The sequence below is a fragment of the Neopelma chrysocephalum genome, unplaced genomic scaffold, assembly GCF_003984885.1.
Source record: "Neopelma chrysocephalum unplaced genomic scaffold, ASM398488v2 Primary Assembly neopelma1_42b, whole genome shotgun sequence".
NCBI classification, from domain to species: Eukaryota; Metazoa; Chordata; class Aves; order Passeriformes; family Pipridae; genus Neopelma; species Neopelma chrysocephalum.
In genome coordinates this window covers 4,047,071-4,068,125 of record NW_020897701.1, presented here as the reverse complement: position 1 = coordinate 4,068,125, position 21,055 = coordinate 4,047,071, and the positions used below count along the sequence as shown (strand labels likewise).

The 21,055-nt window shown below is 39.9% G+C and overlaps 1 protein-coding gene across 4 annotated transcripts in view; it reads left to right on the top strand.

Annotated features, from left to right (window-relative positions):
• CSGALNACT1 (chondroitin sulfate N-acetylgalactosaminyltransferase 1) overlaps positions 1-21,055 on the top strand; it is a 41,672-nt gene that overhangs the window by 12,454 nt on the left and 8,163 nt on the right. For 3 of the 4 annotated variants that reach the window (XM_027677006.1, XM_027677005.1, XM_027677007.1), the window contains 2 exons: positions 12,799-13,055; positions 14,726-15,647. In XM_027677006.1, the coding sequence (XP_027532807.1) occupies positions 15,014-15,647 (634 nt within the window). In that variant the 5' untranslated portion in view covers positions 12,799-13,055; positions 14,726-15,013. Of the gene's footprint in view, positions 1-2,226; positions 2,282-12,798; positions 13,056-14,725; positions 15,648-21,055 lie in introns of those variants that run through there. The other variant, XM_027677008.1, reaches the window with a different exon arrangement.

The following is a 21,055-nucleotide window of genomic DNA, read 5'->3' as shown; positions in this document are numbered from 1 at the left end:
TCTATGCTCCATTGATCATCTAATTCAAAAGTACTCCCCTTACATGCATAGATGAACTAAGGAGAAAAAAAATTATTATTGTAATTTTAATGAAGAGAGAACATGGATTAGTCTAAATAATGGCTCCTGGCTATGGCATCCTTTCAGAGGGTCTACTTGCATTGTTCATTAATAGCAGTTACTACTACTGTGCTGATGTTTTGGACCAACACAATACTTTACAAATAATGAGTGCTAGAAAAAATAGATTGGCATTCAGCAGTTCATATTGTTCTATGACTTGAAAGGAACCTCAATTTTATTTTATTTTATTTTTTTGTAATGAAACTAGAACTTCCACAATAAATCATTATGACATTGGTAATAATTTAACTTTTCCATTTAGGTCATATATAGACACTCTTTGCATTTTTTTTCTTCCAAGTGATCTGGGAAATAAGACAAGCCCAAAGTGTCCTGATGCCCGATAGAGATGGCATTCCAGAATAAATGGGAAAAGTTATAGAGAAAGCACATGTTTATGGGGGAAAGTAACAAAAGGTAACTAAATGTATCCAGCTGTAAGGTTGTGAGAATAATTTTCATGTTGTATCTGCTATGCCTTTGAAATCTACCTTGGAGGCATAAAATCAGAGGTGTAAAAAGGATTGCTTTCCATCACTACAGCTGACTTGTTTTCAGTAGGAAACTACAATTTGTATAGTTCTTTCTCACTTGATTTATCAGTCATTAATGAAGTAATCTGTGTGATTTCCTCATGTTATCAGACAAGAATGAATAAACTGTATCGTCAGTGTACTTGATGTTATATTTCCTTGACTACAATGTATTTTATCTACAGCACAGGTGTGTTTTGGTGGTTTTTGGTTACAGAAGAACTAGTACCACCCATTACAAATGTTCGTCCTTCAGTATTGTGCCATCATTACTTTAGTTCCTTGGGGAACATCCCTTTTTCAAAGGAAAAAAAAATTCAATCACAATCCCACTCATATCCTTCTTGTGGTATTACTTTTTTTTTTTTTACGTTTCCATATCCCTCTTAATGAAATGCAAAGTTGAGCTCTGCTTTACACAGTGCACTTTTAGCAAGCCCTTTGTTTCAAGTAATCTGACTGTGAAGTGTTTTAGTTTTGTGAGAACCCTTTTCTAGTTATCTCATTGCTACACTGGTGAAAAAAGTGGTGTGTCCTTTAGAGAGCTTTCTCAGTGTTTCCAGTGATGGATGCAGTGTTTTCCAGCTGAGATTGATCAGGTGTTTATAACACCAGGAAATGGGCATGATGGGGTCTTCAAAATCACACACTTTTGGTGTAGAAAGTTTTCCAACTTTTCAAGCTGAGCTGTCTTCTGTGGGTGTGGTGGAAGCATTTTATGGTAATTTTGTGAATTTTTTTGTCAGCTTTGCACACTGAAATGGATCAAGCCTGAGAACTAAGTGTAATGAATATAGCCTGCATTTTGCAGTGTTATGCTAAAGTGTGGATTTGGGCTGAGGGATGGCTGTGTTTTGCCAGTGTTTTGGAGCATGAGCAGTTGAACTTTACTTTTTGAAAGCCATAAAGTGTGCTGCTAACAAATGCTCTATTGCATGAGCCTCTAGTGCAGCGTGTACTCAGAAAAAGACTCTTAGATTGAATTACTTTGGAAAAGGAATCTGTCTAAAAGAAAGTCGTCTCACTCATTACGGTTAGTTGTCTTTCCTTTTGCCCTCTTTGGCTGGATACTAGGGACCCATATCTAGAAGGACCCCCATACACAGCTCAGCATCTGAGGAAGCTGCTTTTCAGCTGCTCCTCTTGTTCCCTTCAAACTGTGAATCCTTTTCTTCCTGTGCTAATGTACCAGAAGGGCCCATTCTGTAACTTCAACCTAGGGATTATGTCTGTAGCTGTCCTCCTTAAAACACAGTCTCCTGCTTATAAAGGAGAAAGTGCTTGGAGGGAGTGAATTTCATGGGGCATCTCCTCTGCAAGTCAAGAAGGAGTGAGCAGAGCCTCCACCCAGCAAATGGTGCACACGTTAAAATAGTGATCCTGAGGTCATGTGTTTCTTAAAAGAAGGAAGTGCAAAATGATGCTGTGAGATCACAACCAAGGCATTTGCCTCACATTTGCTCCTCAAATTCCTTCTAGATGCCCCTGTGTGACAGATTGGTGTGAAATTGCAGATCTACCAACAGCTGAGGAACCTCACTGTGTAGCTGCAATATGTGCACAGTGTTTAGTTTTAGGCTCCTACTTTTGAAGGCTGGATGAAATTCCAGAGTTCTAATTTCAAGGTATTTACCATTTTCTTCCCCTTCTTCCTCTGGGCTGAAGTCATAGTTTGCACCACATTTAAAGTTTCCAGGCTTATTGCCAGCACTAATATGTTGTTTCAGTAGAGCAGCCAAGCTGGTTCTGCCAGAGCCTCTGAAATGACCTGTGCATCTCTTACGGAGAATGAAGAAGCTATGGGCCACATCTGGTATTTGATGCCTTGCTGTCACAACAGATTCACTGAGGCCCCAACTGGACCTGACTTCCACTGTGCAAAGTGTTGAACAGCAAGGAACATCATTGTTCTGCAGAGGCTTATTTGGCGGTGATACAAAATGGGTAGAAAGAACAGCTAAAGAGTGTTCAAGGACTGCTGGGAATCTGTGTAGCTTTCCTCTGGAATAGACCCCACTGCCTGGAAGCCTGGACATTCTGAAGGGAATGCAGCAAGACCCCATGTAGAGCAGTTGCTCTGACATCACTGATAATGATGGTAATGTTTGCTACTTGAAGCTGGGGTGAAATGGCTTTATTTCTTTAACCATCTGTTTGCAATAGATTCTCACCATCTTTTTTCTTTTATCTACGTATTACTTTTATATCCATTTTGCTGTTCTAACAACTTCTCAAAAGATTGCTGTTTTTAGACTTGTAATAATGGATGTATGCATGACTCCTCAGCTGGCAAGCAGTTCGTTAACTCAGATTGGTGCTTGGTTCTTGTCTTTTTTTAATATTTCGAGTCAACTGTACATTTTTCAGGTAGAACACCTGAGATAAAGCAGAAGTGCATGTATAAAACCAAAGGGGAGGTCAGGAACATCCGGTTTTCATTGTATTGTTTCCATTTTCTGCTGAGTGCATCTTAGGTGTTTTGGACTTGCTGGAGGTACATTGAGCTATTGCACTGCACAAGTTGCCTGATATCCAGTAATCCTGTAAAAGTGACTGAAGTCACTAATAAAATGAATAAACAGTAGGACACTGGATTAGTCTTACAGGGAGCAAGTCAGTGTGTCAAAGTTATCAGGAGGGTTCTCACTTCCTGGCACATTACCTCTGTTGAGTTGTGGTTTTCTGCAGTAATGAAGACACTGTAATTATGTAAAATAAGTTAGTTGGCATAGTGTGATTGAGAGCTCTTCAGTAAACGGTCATGCAGAACAGGAGGTCTGGGGCATAGATAATTTGCTCCAGCCATCCATTGGCATCTGACAGACTAGGTGGTTAAGTTAGACAGGTAAATTCCCTGGGGTCCCAGCAGGAATCTGATTCTTGCTGTGGATAGATGAAGTCTAGGAGATAATTCAGTGCGGGAGCCTGACCTTGGGTAATGTGAGTAGATCTTTCAGCATGCATATCTCTTAAAGTAAACCAGGGAGAGTTCTGCCTATAATTGTCTAGAAGATAATTACGTTCATTGAATTTTTTGGTTATTTACATATAATACACGTTTCTTTGTCCTTTTTGACTGCAACTTAATAGAATCAGATGAAGAATTAATTAAGAAGAGTACCTATTGGAAATGGTTGTTCCCTTTCAGAAGGAGCTAAAAAGACGTACCTAAACACATAGAAGCATGTGGCTTCTCTGGCAGGGAGATGGAAATTTTGAAGCAATTTTGAAGCCATGGTCAAACCTATGATAAAAATCCAGAGGAGTAATGAAGAAAAGTAACAGTTCCCAAAGAGGAGAATTGTTTCTTGTGCATGTCTGTTGCAAAATACGAATGTATGCTTAGGGAATAGGTGGATCATCAAAATCACAAAAGTTAGTAGTATTTCTCTGCTATACAAGTTTTTTGCACCTTCCAAAACACATGGTATCCTCTACAAGTTGCAATATAAACCATTGAATAGATGGCTGATTTCATCTGCTCTATCGAGCAGCTTCTCTTATCTATATTTTCCTTTAAAAACACAGGGGTTTCCCTCAGCTTCTCCAGTTTCACTGAGGTTTTTGTCATGCTTTCAATGCAAAGTCAAGCCAAGTTTATTGTCAAGGGTATGTACCAGAGGAGAGAATTACATTACCACAATCCTTCTCACCTAGTGCTTAAAAGTTATTCCTCTGTGTGAGTTTTGTTTAAATCAGATATGACTCGCTTTTTCTCACTTGCTCCACATCCACATGCTGACACCAATTTGTTCATATTTCATTCTTTCCTGTAGGATTTTTCAACTGCTGTTTTCCAACTAACATCTTCCATGAACTGTTGCTTTCCTCCTCTTTTAGACAAGAAACTGATAAATTCTCTTGACATTTGTTCTTATAGGTGCCAGTCCTGAAATACTGCCTGTACACTGACTGCAGCTTGGAAAAGGAGATACTTTCACATCAATTGGAGAATGATGATTGTTTTAGGGACATTTGTAGTGAGACATTTCATTGCCATCTCTAAAAGGCCTTGTGGAACCCTTTTTCTGTGATAATAGAACTATATAAGGAAAGGAAGTAGTGGAGATTTAATGATGAAAGAAATATAGGATCCTTCAGGTATTTCATTAGAGCTGGAACACCTCTCCTATGAAGACAGGCTGAGAGAGTTGGCATTGTTCAGCCTGGAGAAGAGAAGGTTCCGGGGAGACCTTATAGCACCTTCTCGTACCTAAGGGGAGCCTACAAGAGAGCTGGAGAGGGACTTCGTAAAAAGGACCTGTAAGGATAGGACAAAGAGGAAGGGCTTTAAACTGAAAGAGAGTAGATTTAGATTAGATGTTAGGAAGAAATTCTTCCCTGTGAGGCACTGGAACAAATTGCCCAGAGAACTTGTGCCTGCCCCATCCACTACAGTGTTCAAGGCTGAGTTGGATGGGGCTTTGAGCAACCTGGTCTAATGGAAGGTGTCCCTGCCTGTGGCAGGGAGTTGAACTAGGTGATCTTTAAGGTCCCTTCTAAACCCAAACCATTCTATCATTAAAATGGTTCTATAACTCTATATCTACTCCTCAGATGAGTGTTACAGGTTATTAACAATGAAATCAATAGGAGAAGTTGGTTATCACTGTAAGAAATTTACATTTTTAGACCTGTAATCCAGAACGTGTTACATGATTACACTAAACCCTTCAGAGAAATTAATAGGACAATGTACTATTAAAAAACAGCCACATTTCCTTTCCTACAGATTAGAAAATAGGCAGACTAGAGGGCACTGGCTTGAGGGCAGGAATATCTTCCTCTGAGTTTAACTGCTACGGGTTCTTGTTGAAAATAGTATGATTTTAATATTCTACAGAAATCTGTACTAAAAGGAGGGGAAGGGAGAAATCCATAAAGGCACAGCAGCAATTGATTCTTTTTATTTCAGTAAGTTATGTAGTTGTGCCAGCACACTTTCTAGCCAATCTTTGTTGCAATAAAAAATAATGGTATCATTTGCAGGCAGGTTTCCATATGTAGAGAAACAAAGACGCAGTAGCATGAAGCTTCATCTTATAAGGAAATTTCTTCAAATATTCTTGTAGGCTGTGAAATCATACTTTTTTTTCCTATTGCTGTTTTCTGAAAAGCTTTATACCTAATTGCAGGAAACTGTTTTCTTAAAAAAAGAAAAAAATTAACTATCCTTTAAAAAAATGGTTTAGTTTGCATCAACTTTGATACATGACTTGGTAAATCAAACCAAGCCAGATACCTTTGTGGTACAGTGAGGAAAAATGTTATAGAGCAAGTTCATATTGTGTGTTTCACGACTTTGCATGAAATGTGTTTTGCTTCTGATTGAAGCCTGAAGTTGTTTCAAGGGATAGGCTCTTTGGAACTTTTCGGGAAATGCTGTCCTGACTGCAGGGTGTACTTCTCTCATGTAACAAAAGGGAAAAAAATAGATAGCTTTTACTGGCAAGGGAAACTGGCTTTACTTATCAATCATCTCTGTGTTAGAGAGCCAGGATGCTTCTTGCATGAACTGTTAACATTTAATGTGTTTCTATCTGAATGGCTGGTTTTTAAGAGATATTGTCAACTATGCAGTAACTGCAATTAAAATCTCCTTAATAAACTACAGTTTTTAACCCAGATACCAATAGAGTCAATGAGGGAACTGAAATTTCATGATGACCAATGAGAAATTACATTTATGGCTGTAATTTAACATATCAAACAGGTGTAAAGTGGTATATCAGACTGATTGTTTGAATTGAAGTACCTCATAAAGAAATTGAAAGCATAGATCCCATTTGCAATATGATTTGAGTATCAGAGATGAAAACTTAGAAACTGAAGTAACTTTGAGCAGGTGTCTCACTTGAAAATGTGGCTTGGTTTACTTAACTAAAGGATATAGAAATGTGATGACATTTTTCATAAAATTAAAAGAATAATTTTTCTTATAGCCATTTGACCAAAAGCAGTTTTCTGTGGGCCTGTGTGCAATCTGCCATCTTCAAAGAAACCCACAAAACCTGTCATGAAGTGGAAACTTGAAGCACTATGATTTGTTAAGTTAAAACAAAGTAGGTATTCTCAACCTATTGAAATATTTTATTTAAAAATAAATCCATATAAGTGATAAAGTATCATACAAAGATAAATATCTTCATTCTGTTAAAATCAATTGGCCTGAATAGGTCAATTGTAGACAGCTGTATTTTGCAGGATAGTTCTTTACTTTTTGATTGTCCTCAGGGTTTTTTTCAATTCCTTTTTGGAAGAAGAATTTAATGGCCAAGTAGATAGAAGACCCTACAATAGTAAACATAGAAAACCTTCCTTTCTTTTCCTCTCTGCCTAGACCTTTTCTGCAGAGACTTTGCTATGATTTATCTTTTCAAGTTCCCATAATAAAGAACTGGCTAGTTTAATGATGAAGGTGAAGTTGGTGAGATTCAAGTATTGTGTACGCCCAAAATAAAAAAAAAAAAGAAAAAGATATTTGGAAACTTTTACTAGAAAGAGAAAAAATGTTTCACTGAAACAACTGAAAGAGAGTGGGCTTTTCAAAGCAATGCTACGTGACTCTTTCCTGGTATACCAAGAAAATGTTTGTCTTTGACAAAAATCACATATCAAAACAGTGGTGATGAACTAAACGGGACTCTGTGGCACGTCTTGTTTCGCAGTAAGCACTAACCTGGAGCAGGAAGGAAATGGGGGCTGAGTTAGGAGCCTGGCTTCTTCCTGTCAATCAGTACAGAGCAGACTGATAGGGAAATGCAGATAAGCAGAGCCTGTTGTATCTTGTTGGTACATGAGCTGTTAATGCTGCATATTTTAGAGCTTTGTGTGGAGCTTGGGTAAGTTGTCTAATACTGAACCAGTCTGCAGTTGTTTTCTGGTATCCTGGTTATTAGTTAGTAGTTTGGAAATTGATTTTCTTCTGTAATGTAAACCATAGCTGAACAGTAAAATTAGTCCCTATCCTGATAATTCTTGCTCAGCCTAGATAACCTACCTAACCTTAATACCTTGACTACTGAGATGTTTTTTCTGTTGTCACCCTTACTCTTAATTATTTTATTTGAAGCACTGTATTGATACCACACTACCCAGCAAATTTAATTTCAGGTTCAAATAGCTCAAAATGTAGGGCTCTGCATTACCATAAGAATATAACATTAGACTTGTGGGAGCCAGATGTCTCTTCTCAGTTCCCACATGCTGGACTCAAGAGGGAGGAAACCTCTTCTGCTGCCAGTTCTGCTGGAGTTAATGAAGTTCAAGTCCATATGTAGCTTGCTACAGGGCATTCTAGCTGTACCAGGGATTTCTGGCAAGGAGAGGAAGATGTGATCTCCAGGTCAGGCTGGATTGTTCAGACATCGTAACTCTACTTTTACCTTACAAGGACTTTGATAGGATAGATACCTTAATTCACTGTTACTGTACTTTGTCACCTAACAGCTTTTCTCAAAGCAGAAGGCTTTCATTGCACTGTGCAGTTGGAGCTGAAGGGTTGGACTGATGGCAGCTAAACATATGAGTGCTTTTATAGCCTGGATTAAGGCAGTCCTAGATAAATACTGTGACACACACAGACTGCTTTCCGCCCTGCAGCTCAACCTAGCTAGGCTTTCCTGTTTCTGAACACAACTTAGTCATGCATGGTAGTTCATTTTTAGCAATGGATAAACAACTCTTTTGCTTAGTTAGATAGGTGCTAAACCTTCACTGATTCATGACCATCATGAGTGTGCATATACTGGGCTTCAGATTTCATTGGAAGTCTGGCTGTGGTACTGTGATGTACATCTGGCAGAATCCTTAGGGCTCCTGGCATAAAGTGATAGTAGTATGCACTTTGTACAAGAAAATATTTTAAGTAACAGTCATGAAGAGATAGGTCTAAATCCACAAGCATTCACAGTCTGTGCCTACATAGGTGTAGATCCCTTCATTTTTACAGGTCTTGCTCCTGCTGACCTGAGTTTCTTTTGTGAAATTGTGGCCATTTTCATTCTTAAAAGGAATGATTGCTTGTTCCTGTGGTGGCAGCCAGTTTTCTTTCGCTTGTGTAAATCGCTGAGGGAGGATAAGTAAACATTTCGAAGTGAAATAATAGCACTTTTTCCCAAGTTCAGAATTAAATGGATAAGCAAAATTTATCCTATTATTTATTTTAATCAGGAAATACTAAAAGACCTTCAGAGAAAAAGCATTGTAACTTCTGTCTTGAAGTAGCATGGAGATGGTCTTTGTGAGTCAGAGCATCTCTGAAGCAGCAGTGCATGCTTGTCGTCTCTTCTCTGCATTTTCTCTTAGGGGCTTAACAAGGCATGCAGCTGCCCCATGACCTACTGAAGGATATACAGAGTGGTGGAAACTCACAGAAAGTCTTGTAAAGGCTTTTGGAAGTGTCCTGTGGTACCCCCAGCTAAAAGTTGTACTGAGGATGTGTTTAGCAGAGAGGGGTAGCGTATTATAGCAGTAAAGTGGAAATCTGAGTATCTTACACAAAAAATAACATTCCTAATACAGATCTCTGCAATTACTGGTTATTGATCTGTGGAAACTGCCAAGTCTTTCACAGATAACATTGTTCTGGGAGAGAGAAAGGAGTTCAGGGAGTGTTGTTGCAGTAACATAAAGTATTGGGTTTTTTTATTAGAAAAAATGGTATTATTGGAGTGTGGAGATAATTGTAGATGTTAAATTGGTTCTTTTTTGAGATGCAGCTAGAAGTTGATTGTTTAACTTGTGTGGGTTTTTTACTTTAAAACTAGTTTGATTAACAGTAGAGAGTGGAAAGCAATGGCGCTTTCATTCTTGTTCGTGTATCCACATTGATAAACCCACACACAGAATGTGTATGCACTGGGAGGACAAATGGACTTCAATATGCCTTTTAAGTGCTCTATTTAAAATAGAAGTAATGATACTGTAGAAGAAATAATTATTACTGGATGTCTACTGTAATAGTAATAATGGCTACTGTAATTTGCAACAGCTCCGGCATGTTTACTGCATATACCAGTAGAAGGCTTTCAGAGTGCCTTGATTTCTGTTCTAGACTGTCTTTGGGAAAGTCACCTTCATGAGCACTGAGACCATGTGTAAGTGGATGGTCTAACTCAAGTAGACATGGACCTCAGAACTCAGCTGAAGTGGCATGGCAGATAGTCCTGCTAAATAACGTTACTGCTTTACATTGGCAAGAGGAACTCAATTAAATTAGCAGCAGTGGGGTCCAGAGTACTAACAAAGGCAAAAGTTATGACTTCTGCATTGGTTTTGTAACTTTCAGAGTGAGAAGCCTATAGCAGTATATTGAACGTCAGCTACATCTTGAATGAAGTAGCTCCTTCTCAGTTCCCTAACAAGAAGACATAGTATTTCCAGGAATGTTAATGCTTTTGAGGGTTTCTTGTTTTGTTTTGAAGTCAGCTTCTAACAGATGTATATTGTAACCTATTTGCAAGATGATCAGACCCAAATTGTTCATTGTAGAGGGGAACATTATAATTGTCTTTCTGTGGGCAGGGTTAGATAATGAGACTTTTCTCTTTGAGAGCATCTGTGACAATATAAGTAAGATTTTCTGTTGAAAATGACTCTGGAATCAAAGATTAGGAAATGAAGAGTTTTACAGTAAGTTGTTTACTGTCTTCAAGTATTTGGCATTTAGCATTTGCATTCTGGACACTAGTTCTTAACAATCCTTTATTTGGATTGAAAATTGCAAACTAGGTGTTAAGATTTTAAGTGATTGGTTTGGGATGTGTTAGTGTCAACCAAGCAGGGAGCAGTGACAGCATTTTTAATGGGACAATATAGGAAGGTTATGAAGGTGCACCCAGTCAGTTTATCAGACAGGTTTTTTTCTTTATTCAGCCTTTTGTTTAATTCAGCCCTGGGCAGATGAACGGGGCTGAGAAGCAGTTGAGAAATCATGATTTGGCCTTAAGGAGAAATATAATTTATTTTTGCATAAAGTGCACATGCACCTTAAATTGTTGTGTGAAACTAGATTTTAATCCCTGTGACATGTTCCATTCTGCTGAGTGGCTTGAATTTCTGTCAAGGAGCTGAGGGAGCAAAAATCTTGTTCCTAACATTTAAAGCAGACTAATTTGTCTGCAATGCTATGCACAGTCCTTATAATTAAAAAGTTCAAGGCAAATGCCAAGTGGCTGAAGAATGTCTTTCTCTATTTTTGTAAGGCACTTCAAGTCTGGGTGAAACATCTGTTTCCTCCTCCCTGCAGCTCATTTCAGAGATTAATATGCTTCTAGTGAAACCTCTCTGTGACGTGTGCTGCTATTCAATGAAGACGTTTCAAATACCGACACAAAACCTAATTGTAGCTTCTGCCATTTCCTGCCTCTATTGGAAAAAAAAAAAAAAAAGGCATTTCAAAAAGATTTGTGAGGTAAAATGGGAGTTGCCAGTCTGAGTTACACCTACAATAAGAAGCTGTGGCAGAAAGTGCTTGCAAAAGTGGAACTATTTGGCATTACCCATGCCATATGTGCTGAGAGATCACAGCCTATGCAAATACAGTCACTATGCAAATGCTTTTACCATTAATTTCTGTCCTCAACCTGAAGAGCATGGAAACTGTGGAGCTCAGAGGGGAGACAGATATACAGAGATATTTTGAGTCCCTTTCTTCTGCACAAATTCTTGTGTGATTTTTGAGAGTCAAAAATTGAGACTTGAAATACATTGTCATTTCTGTGCAGAGATAAATTTCCTGTAACTCTACAGTCCATTAAAAATACAGATGTTGATGAGAAACAGTGATGGGTGCATACCATCCAAAATTTCAAACCAACCAACTTTCTTAAGTTTTTCCTCTCCCTGTGATTGGGTGCATCACCCTTCACTGTGCAGAGCTGTTTACACAGTGCTTACAGTGATGACAGAATCTGTTTCAGTGTTTAGATAATTTTTTGGGCTCAGGCTCCTGGAAAGCAAGCAAAAAGCACCTCTGTGAGCTGGGCTGACCTCTGACTGGGCTAACAGGTTGAGTTGAGGTTGAAGATGTTTTTGCAAAATGAGACTTTTTTACAATTACTGTCCTTTTCCTCAGCTGTCAGAACAATCACTGCATATTCGTTACAGCTTCTTTTTGCAAAGAGACTACTTGATGCAGCTGACTGCTGTGAAATACAGAGGTGTTTTTGTCAGTTCCTGGAAAAAACAGACATTTCAGTTTGTCTTCTCTTCATCTCAGGCTCTCTCTCAGTTGGTGTGAAACTGTCGGTCTGGTGAAATCAACAGAACGGTTGTTAGGAGGAGTTACCATCCCTGGCTTTCTGGTACTTGCCTGTGCAGCTGTGATGCCTTAGCCGTGACCACCACGTTGACTTAAAGTAATCTGCTTTTTTTGGCACTGGCATGGATTGGGACTGCTTTCACAAGCACGTCCATGAGATAGTAGTACAGTAACAGCTGTACAGTTAAATGCCAGTCACTGTAAGGCAATGCCACCAAAGCTACCAGTAAAATTCAATAAGACAGAACCAGCAGCAGAGAGCAAGCAATGAATGCTTGTTATCAGGATGCCTCCAGTCATGATGGCAAAATCCCTGTGAAGAGGGTGAAAATCCATGGCCTCAGTTTTTTCTTAGGAGAATGGTGGTTCAAAGGACAAAATAGCTCTGTTAATTTACTGTCCTGAAGTGTTTATAAAGATGCATCTTTGATGGGTGAGATTACAAACCAGAAAACTATATAGAAAAGAAAGAGTACCCTGAAGAGAGACATACTATATTTTAGTGAAGATAACTGTCTACACACACATTTATTTTAAGGTTAACATTTGAAGAGCTCTTTACCCAAAACTGGAATATGTTGCTGCTTATAGGAATGAAATAGTGTGTTTATCTAAGCCATTGAGATGTAATTTCAGTTTATGCCATGTTAGCACAACTAATCCTTTCAGTGATGTTCAGCTTCTGCCAATTCAGTCAATGGACTAATTGTGTGAAGTGAAGCATACAAGCACAGCAGTGTTTTATGTACTACATCTCACCACTTCCTGACCCTGTCTCCCTGCACACTACCTTCTTGCAGTCTTCTAGCCAGATCTGTTGTACAGTTAGAAATGCCCAGATTAATTCTCCCTGCTTTGACAAGCTTCTTTACATTGCAGGAGGCCAGCTTTTATAGTGCATCCATAGGAAGCGTCTCCACTACAGCCTTTCACCACACAGGAGACAGACTGAGGATGTAGGCAGCTGACAAATGTGAAAGCAATGAAGAGGTGTTCCGAGGTTGACAGTGCTTTTCATAGTACACGCATTTTCTGGGAAGGGCATAAGAAGGGAGATAAACAAGGGACGATTTTGGCAAGCTGAGAAGAAGCTGTAGCAGACGAAGATGTTCCAAAGACAAGATCACATCAAAAAGGTAAGAGCACCAACTTCACCCTGTCCTTTTTTTCCTGCTGCCTGAATATTTTCTTCAAAATCATCAATTCTTCATTTGGAAACGCTGACATTTTCTGGAGAATCATATAAATGCTATAATAGCCATTCAGCGTTACTCTGAGAAAAACACAGTACTATTTTTATAGCTCAGTCTAGCCCCCTCAATTTCTACTCTAAAAGTTTTTTTCCAGAAGCTCTGCAAAGTGATAAAATAATGATAACAGTTCGAACATCAGAAATATCTCTGCATAAGTGCTGTATTTAGAGTAATAATCAATCAAAACAGAGGAGGGGAAGTCACATGGCAGTTGATAAAAAGTCCTGTGTAAGACTTTGACTCAGGACTAGAAATAACTGAAAATAACTCTGAAAGTCTTATTCTTAGTTAAACTGTTTTTACTTAAGGGTCTGCCATCAAGGATGTATGCCTGAAAGGTCTATGAATCTCTGTTGTCAAAAGAGTGTCATGATGTCATGCATGCATCCAAGGGGAGAGCATTGAGGGGTTAATTTGATCGCATTTGAGACTAACAATGCAGCGTCACCATGTAATATAGGATGTTACTCAGCCTTGCCCTAAGTATACAGTCAGCTGAGTAAATGATGAAGTTTCTTGCACCAGCATGGGTTTGGGCCAAAACTGAGGGATTTGGAAAATCCCACTGTTAATGTTCTCAGCACAATTGTTTTAATGTAGCTTACAGCTAGATCAATATTCATGTTCAATTATCTAATTTTTCTTTCCTGTTTCTACATATACTAGAGGAAGTTTTATTAAAAATAATAATGTTCCCAGTTTTAAGTTCTTTTATTTTAAAAAATACCTAAACCATCTTTCCCTAAACCTTCTCTGTGGTCTGTAGTCCTGGGCAGAGAGTATACATGGAAAAAACCAGTAGTACTGTATATTGTTGCCTAACTTTTTATAATGTTATGAGAAACAGAAGAGGGCCTTGCAAAGTTAAAATAGTGCACAATGAGAACAGCCTCCTAGAATAGAAATAAAGCTTCCCCTGATTTTGAGTAAGACTTGGTCTGAATGTTCCTAAAAAAATCCTATCCCTAGTTATTCGCTTTTTATGGGAGCGCCTGGTAGGATATGTCAAACAATGTTAGTTGCAGTAATTGGCCTTGATAACAGTTTCTAGTCTTTTGGTTATCAAATTTCTGCTCCAGGTCAGGCTTCATATGTTCAAATGGACCATATTTACCCCCTGGTGTTTTGGAAAAACATGCCTGGAAGCTAAAATGTCTGTGGTAGCTGTGGAACTGACTGCCTTCCTTTCAAAACTTGAATGCCCCAAGAGGTGAGAATGCTTGGAGGGCCGTCATTGCTTGGATGAACTGAACAACAGCATCTCACCACTAGGCACTTCCTAGTATTTCTAAAGCATGGCAGACTTTGAGACCTGGAGTAGTTTTTCATTGGCAGTGGGCCAAGTCATGTTATTAACTTTAAAGGCATTCATACAGGGTTTCCCACATAAGGATCTAGGCATCTTTTGGGTCTTGGCCCAAGTACTTCACAGCTCTGAGATCTGCCAGAGCAGCTGAGAAACAAGGTAAATTCCTAGAACACTCTAAATGATCTGAACTGAATGACCAAATTCTAACTTGTTTGAATGACTGTCTTTGTCATTTGTCTTTCAGATCCTCAGGCTCCATCAGCCACCATCTGATCATATTGCAGCAACATAGGTGTTGCCATGAGGATCAGGAGGTGTCCTGTCTACTTCACAGCTTATCTTTTGGTCCTGCTGGGTAAAGACCAAAGAGAACTCGATATAGAGGCAGAGCACACATTTTAAGAGAGCTGATAAGTCAGTTCCTGCACATACATGCATCTGTTTAAGAGTTGCCCAAGTCCAGAGGCCTCTGTGGCACTGCATGGATGTAAGAACTTTTGCATGTATGGGGTTAGATTCTGCTTTTTGAGATATGATGCTCCGACGAGGATTTATTCTATTTCTCCCCCGACTTGTAGGCCTGCTGGTAGTGGCCTGTTGCTCAATGTCAATTGTTTATATGTTGGCTTGTACACCCAAGGGTGACAACCAGCAGCTTGCCTTGCCCAGGGTACACAGTCCGACTGTGAAGGAGGGATATGAAGCTGTTCTGCAAGAGCGAGAAGAGCAACACCGCAATTACATTGTCAGCTTGAAGAAACAAATTGCCCAGTTGAAGGCTGAGCTCCAGGGCAGGACCGAGCAGTTTAAGAAGATGCAGAACCAGTACCCAGATCCCTTGGACGTTTGGCTTGACCACAGTAACCCGGAGAAGGCCCAGGCTAACCTGCTGGCTTTCCTGCGTTCCCAAGTAGACAAAGCAGAGGTGCACAGTGGTGTTAAGCTGTCCACGGAGTATGCGGCTGTGCCCTTTGAGAGCTTTACCCTGCAGAAGGTGTATCAGCTGGAGACGGGGCTGACACGCCACCCAGAAGAGAAACCTGTAAGGAAGGATAAGCGAGATGAGTTGATAGAGGTGATTGAATTAGGAGTTGGGAGTTTGAACAAACCAGAGGGGGTCAGCAATGCAAAGCACCGTGTATACACAGCCTCCGACTTCGTTGAAGGTTTGTATGCAGACAGCAGGTTAAAAGGGCCACATAGTGCTGGTGAGGAGTTCTGGTGTGACTGAGTTGCTGAGGGGGATGGGAGTTTTAATCCACATCTGACTTAGGTAAATTTGGCATAGGAGAAAAATCTTGCCTTGCTCATCTTCAGATGTTTGTGCTGCAGACATAGAGAACATGTGGGTAAGATGCCTACCTTTTATGGAATGACTGCTCTCATGTGCTGATCGCAAATCACTAGTGATTTTGCTGTGGATTGTTTTCTTCACTAAGCATTTATGAACAGAGCATAGCAAAAAGCATCCTCCATGTGATGAGTACAAACTGCTGCTGTTGTGCATTGGCCAGTCATTATTTTCCACTCTGTATGTTTCTCTGGTGGCAGTAGGTTCTTGAAGCCATGCTGGGATGTACCTGCCAGCTGGGCAGGTGCCTCCCATGGCAGGGATGTGAGTTGCTTAAACTGTGGAGATCTCATTGAGGAAGGTGCTTGCTCCCCTCTGCTCCAAGCACTTCCTCCACTCCAGTCCAATTCTTCTTCCTCAGACACGGGACCAGGGGGTGGGCAGAGAACTGGGAAGTGCTTCTGGCTGCCAGCATTTGAATGCATCCTGGAACTACATGCTTCCATTCTCCTCCTTTCTGTTTGTTGTTCAGTTTAGCTTTTCAAAATATGTTTCTATAGTTTATTATAGGTGCTGAACAAGCCTGTATGACTCTTTGGCATCAGCTCTTCCATGGGAGAGGGTGAGAAGATAGGAAGATGTTTCCTGCCATACAATGTTTAATATTCATTAAGTTTAGAGCCCACCTTTATGCACCATTGAGGGTCTTTGACTGGGTACCACTGCCGTGCTTGGGGAACAAGGCAGAATCTGATGTACCTTCCCCAGAAAGACCTGGGGAAGAGATGCACACTGCAATGCTGGCTCTGTGGAGGTTCTTCATGCATTAATGGTCTTGCTGGCTTTCACATACCATGGTGAAATACTCCAGAGGGAGGAAGCCTTGCATGCAACTCAGAGCTCAAGAAACTGAAGCCCCATGTGCAGGTCAGTCTGAGCTCAAGAAACCTTCCTTGTGTCCTCACCTGCAGAGCAGGCCCTTGCTTCTGTAGGTGCGAGGGAACAAATTCTCATTCTCACTCAGCAGACCAATTTGTTTGCAAATGCAGGGAACCATGCATTGGGACTGGAAACAAAGAGATTTGGCAGAAGATTTCCCTGCTGAGTTCCTTTGGAAGTCTCTGTTATCTCTTGTCACCCTCTTTTCCCCCACCCTCCATTCTCCAAGAATGGCAAAAACCACTGATCAAAGCACAAACAAATCCATTGCTCTGTGTGACTGGAGCAGGTGAAGGGAGGATGGAGTTTTCAGTTCCAGTTTTACATTTCAGTTATAGTTTGGACTCACAACATGTTTTGGAAACAGTGCTCTGCAAGTGCCCCTGCCTACACAACAAGTTAGTAATAGGCTAGATTCTGTGTCAGCTTTTGGCAGCTTAATATAAATCTAGCAACACAGCAATCATGGGCTGCATTTACCCAGCCACCAAGCCAACCAATGCATTTTCTGGAACTGCCCAGGGTATCTGGAGCTTTCTGGGAGACGTGGCCCAGGTCTGCACTGAAAGTAATACCACTTAACCCTTAGTCTTTATCTTCCAGCTACTTCAGCAATAACAGCACACAAAAGCTGTGTGCATCTCTTATGCTAAACATGGAGGCAACTGTCCTCGCCTTAAGGTTGATCAGATGCTGAAATGAAAATCAGGTAATCGGGGTCAGAGGCAGGATTAAAAACCTAAACTGCTGCTCTTGGTAAGTGAGATTTGTGTCCTTGTTTCTTCTTTGTTCAGCAAAGCCTTTGACACCAGCTTCACTAAAACATGTTGCTGATCCTGAGTCTCACCAGAATATAGAGTCATGCAAGTTAATCTTGTTTGCTTGGGCCTCTTGTGAGGATTTTTCTGTTCTTGTGGATCATATCTGGCACTTTTTCAGTGCTAGTTCCTTGCTAACATATGCCATTAGGCAGGGTGGTGGTATGGGGTAATAAACTCAATTAGGGTCTATATCTCTCCCTTTTTTTTTTCATTTTTTGCCTTTATTCTTGTCTTTGCAGAGGGAAAATGTTTCTTCAAACACTTCTTACATTTAAGGAGATATGTTTTGTCTCTGTGGCTGGGATTTCTTAAAATAAGTATTGCATCCTCTGCAGTTTCTAGACAGAGCGACTTGTGCGTGGGAATTAGACTGTGACCCTAGTATATTACATCTGAGTTAAACTCCTCCTCAGCAGAATTGCTGTTACATGAAATTTGGATAGGATTCTCAGACAGTTCTCCTTCCAGAGTAATAGCTGACACGTAGTGGAATTTTCCATTTTTCCCCCTTATCCAAAGCCAAGGGAGCCACACCTTCTCCCTGGAGCCCGACATGTATCCATCTGGCTGCTGCTCTGCTCTGCTTCTCTCTTTACAGAGACACTTGGGCTGTTCTGCTGTTACAGTGCTCCCTTCTCCCCCTTATTCCTCCTACTTTTGGACCAAGTTCACTAGTTTTCTGCCATGGGGAGTCAGGAAAAACCAGCATGAAAAAAATCAGAAATTTCTATGTATTGTAAGCAGGCAAAGGACCGCTCTGTTTCCAATAGAAAGCCCCTTGCTCAGTGAGCAGGGTAACAGGTCTGGTCATTAATATATGTAAATAGCAGCAGAGCTGAATAGTTTTGGGAGTCATTCATTTTCTCAAAGATGGAGATAATAATCTGGAGACTCTGACAAGCCAGAGTTGTGTTTTCCATAAGTGAATGGAATAACTGTCTGGTGATACTCTTTCCTAACAGGAACAGTTCCAGAAAATCCCTGGATTGCTTAAGAAATGCCCTGCCATGATACTGTCAAATATGCTGTATCGTAACTTTTCCTACTTGAAGTACGTGGCTGTCTAGTGACTGAAAATTTAAATAAGGTCTCAGATACAAATTGAAAAGAGTAGCATTGCTTTCTCAAGGTGGCTTGACTGGTGATGGTGGGCTACCTGATGCAATTTTGCCCTGAAAGCTTACTGGGAGAAAGGATGATGCTTTTCCTCGAAGGATAAGATGCTGTATTTTACTGCACATGAAGTGGGAAGACCATTGTAATACAGAGTTAAAATGGAGCCAATGAATGCTGACAAATCCTAGTAAGTGGTTCCTATAACATCTAACAGAAGACAAGTAATGAGTATGGGTCCAGAGAGTGTTTCTAGTGACAGCGGAAGTCCTGAAACCTGTGGTCTGTGGAACTGATGCTAAAATTGTCATCCACTCACCAGCATTTTGTTAAGAATTCGTTCTGGTTCGCTAGTTACCCATTCCGTGTAGATCCATGTAGGTGAAACTTGTTTGCCTGCCCTGTTGAATAGAGATCAGGTACTTACCATTTCTTTAGAGAACCTTGGAAATTGCTGCTCTGAAGACTGGACACTTACCACTCTTAGTCAACCCTTCAGCCCAGGTCTTTTTTTGCTTCTCACTTGTTCTTTTCCTTCATTTTAGAGCTGCTCTCTCTGCTGACCCAGAGCTCCTGTTTATTTTTTTACATTTTCCAAAGACTTTAACTTTTCTCCCTGCCTCTGAAAGGAATGATGCATATTCTGAAATGTGGCTGCTGTAATGGAAACAACAGATGATTGATTAACCTTCTTTTATCCATAGTGAGCATCTAGCCTTTCCAAGGCCTTCATTTCAGGAGGAATCTTTTCAGGAAAAGGTTTTTTTGTTTATTTTCTTGACACTACTTTTTTCCTCTCCTTGTAGCTCATATCTTAGAATTCAGGCTGCTTTACACATCTTTCTGAATCGCTTAAAAAGTCCTGGTGGCACAAATGAAGTAGTGCCTTCAGAAATGGAAAAAAATTATAAAAGGAAGGATATTCTGCTCGGCGAGTCCCCAGAATGACTCAGGACATTCAGAGTCATTTCCGAGACTCACCGTCTGATCTTGGGCAAATCACTTTGTTCTCTGCTTCTAAAAAGTTAATAATTAAAAAAGGAAAGAAGATGCTTAAAAATGGAAATCAAATTACAGGCATTAAACTTGAATACAGTTCACTTCAATATAAAATGTTAGGATAATAAATTCTTAGATTACCATTTTGTGCAAGGGAACCTTGCCTTCACCTAACTGCTTGCTTTCAGCTGTAGTAGAATTACTGAACAAGAACAAAACTACAGAGTTAGAAGCAGCCTGTGTGTATAGCACTAGGAGGGATCCTCCTCTGGTCACAACATGCACTGTGCTTTAAGGTACTTCTCATTTGTCAAGGCTTCCTTTATTGTGTAGTACATATCTCTCGGGAAGGGGTATTTTTGAGATTGTCATTTCTTGTCTGGGTTAGAACAGGATGCAGAAGCAAAGACTTTGAGATGTTGTGTGGTAGGTATTATTAAATTTGTTAATTTAATTTAGGTCTATGTTCTGAAAAATGTCAGTTCACTATGTCAAACGTGTGAAATTGTCATATCTATTTCTCTCTAGAGAAAATGCAAATCAGATTTAATTTACAGTTTTGTTTAGCTTAATGTCAAAAGGTTGCCTTAACCTTTCAAGCACAAACTTTCTTTGTAAAACCTGGGTTCAAAAACTGCCTCAGCAAATGAGTGCACCCAACAACACACTCAGATCATCAGCAGGCTTTGTAAGAATAAATGGGTAAGCAGAATTCAAAGGCCCAGATTTCCATTCTCTGGCCACCATGAGGAGGAAATGAAGGGATTACTGGATCACCATTCAGGTGATCTCAAGTTTAATAACATATGTAGTTCCATATGGTCTGCACCTTGGGCAGACTATATGGAAAAAGGTAGGAGGAGTCAAGGGCACAGCTTTGAAAGATTAACAGTAAAAGAATGATGGAGCTGCTATCTCCCTAGATTCATCTGCTATGCTAGAAGGAGGATTGGAGCATTTGTTGACTCAGCTTATATTAAAAATAAAACATGAAGTGAATAACAGATCAGTAAATCTGCATACATTATTAACCAATTGAAGCATTCATTAAGAACAAAACACAGAATGATAGTGAAGATAAGACAGTCCTCAGAACTCTCACCTCATAAAATCACATCTCATTAGTCTTTTGATTATATCAATGTAAAAACTGTAATACAAGATGAAGAGCTTGTGCCACTTTGCTGTTCAATGAAAACTTTAACCCAGACCTTCACAAGAGAAACAGGCAGAGCTGACAGTCTATGGATCAGATGCACAGCAGTGTTACACATCAGGGAATGAACAAGATGAAAAAAAAGCATTATTTTGGTGTTGTTTTTCATAATGAGAAGAAACTGTGCTTCATAGCCAGATGTGGAGGGGAAAAAAAAGAAAAACAAGTCAAGAGGAGTTTTTTTCCAGACATTTT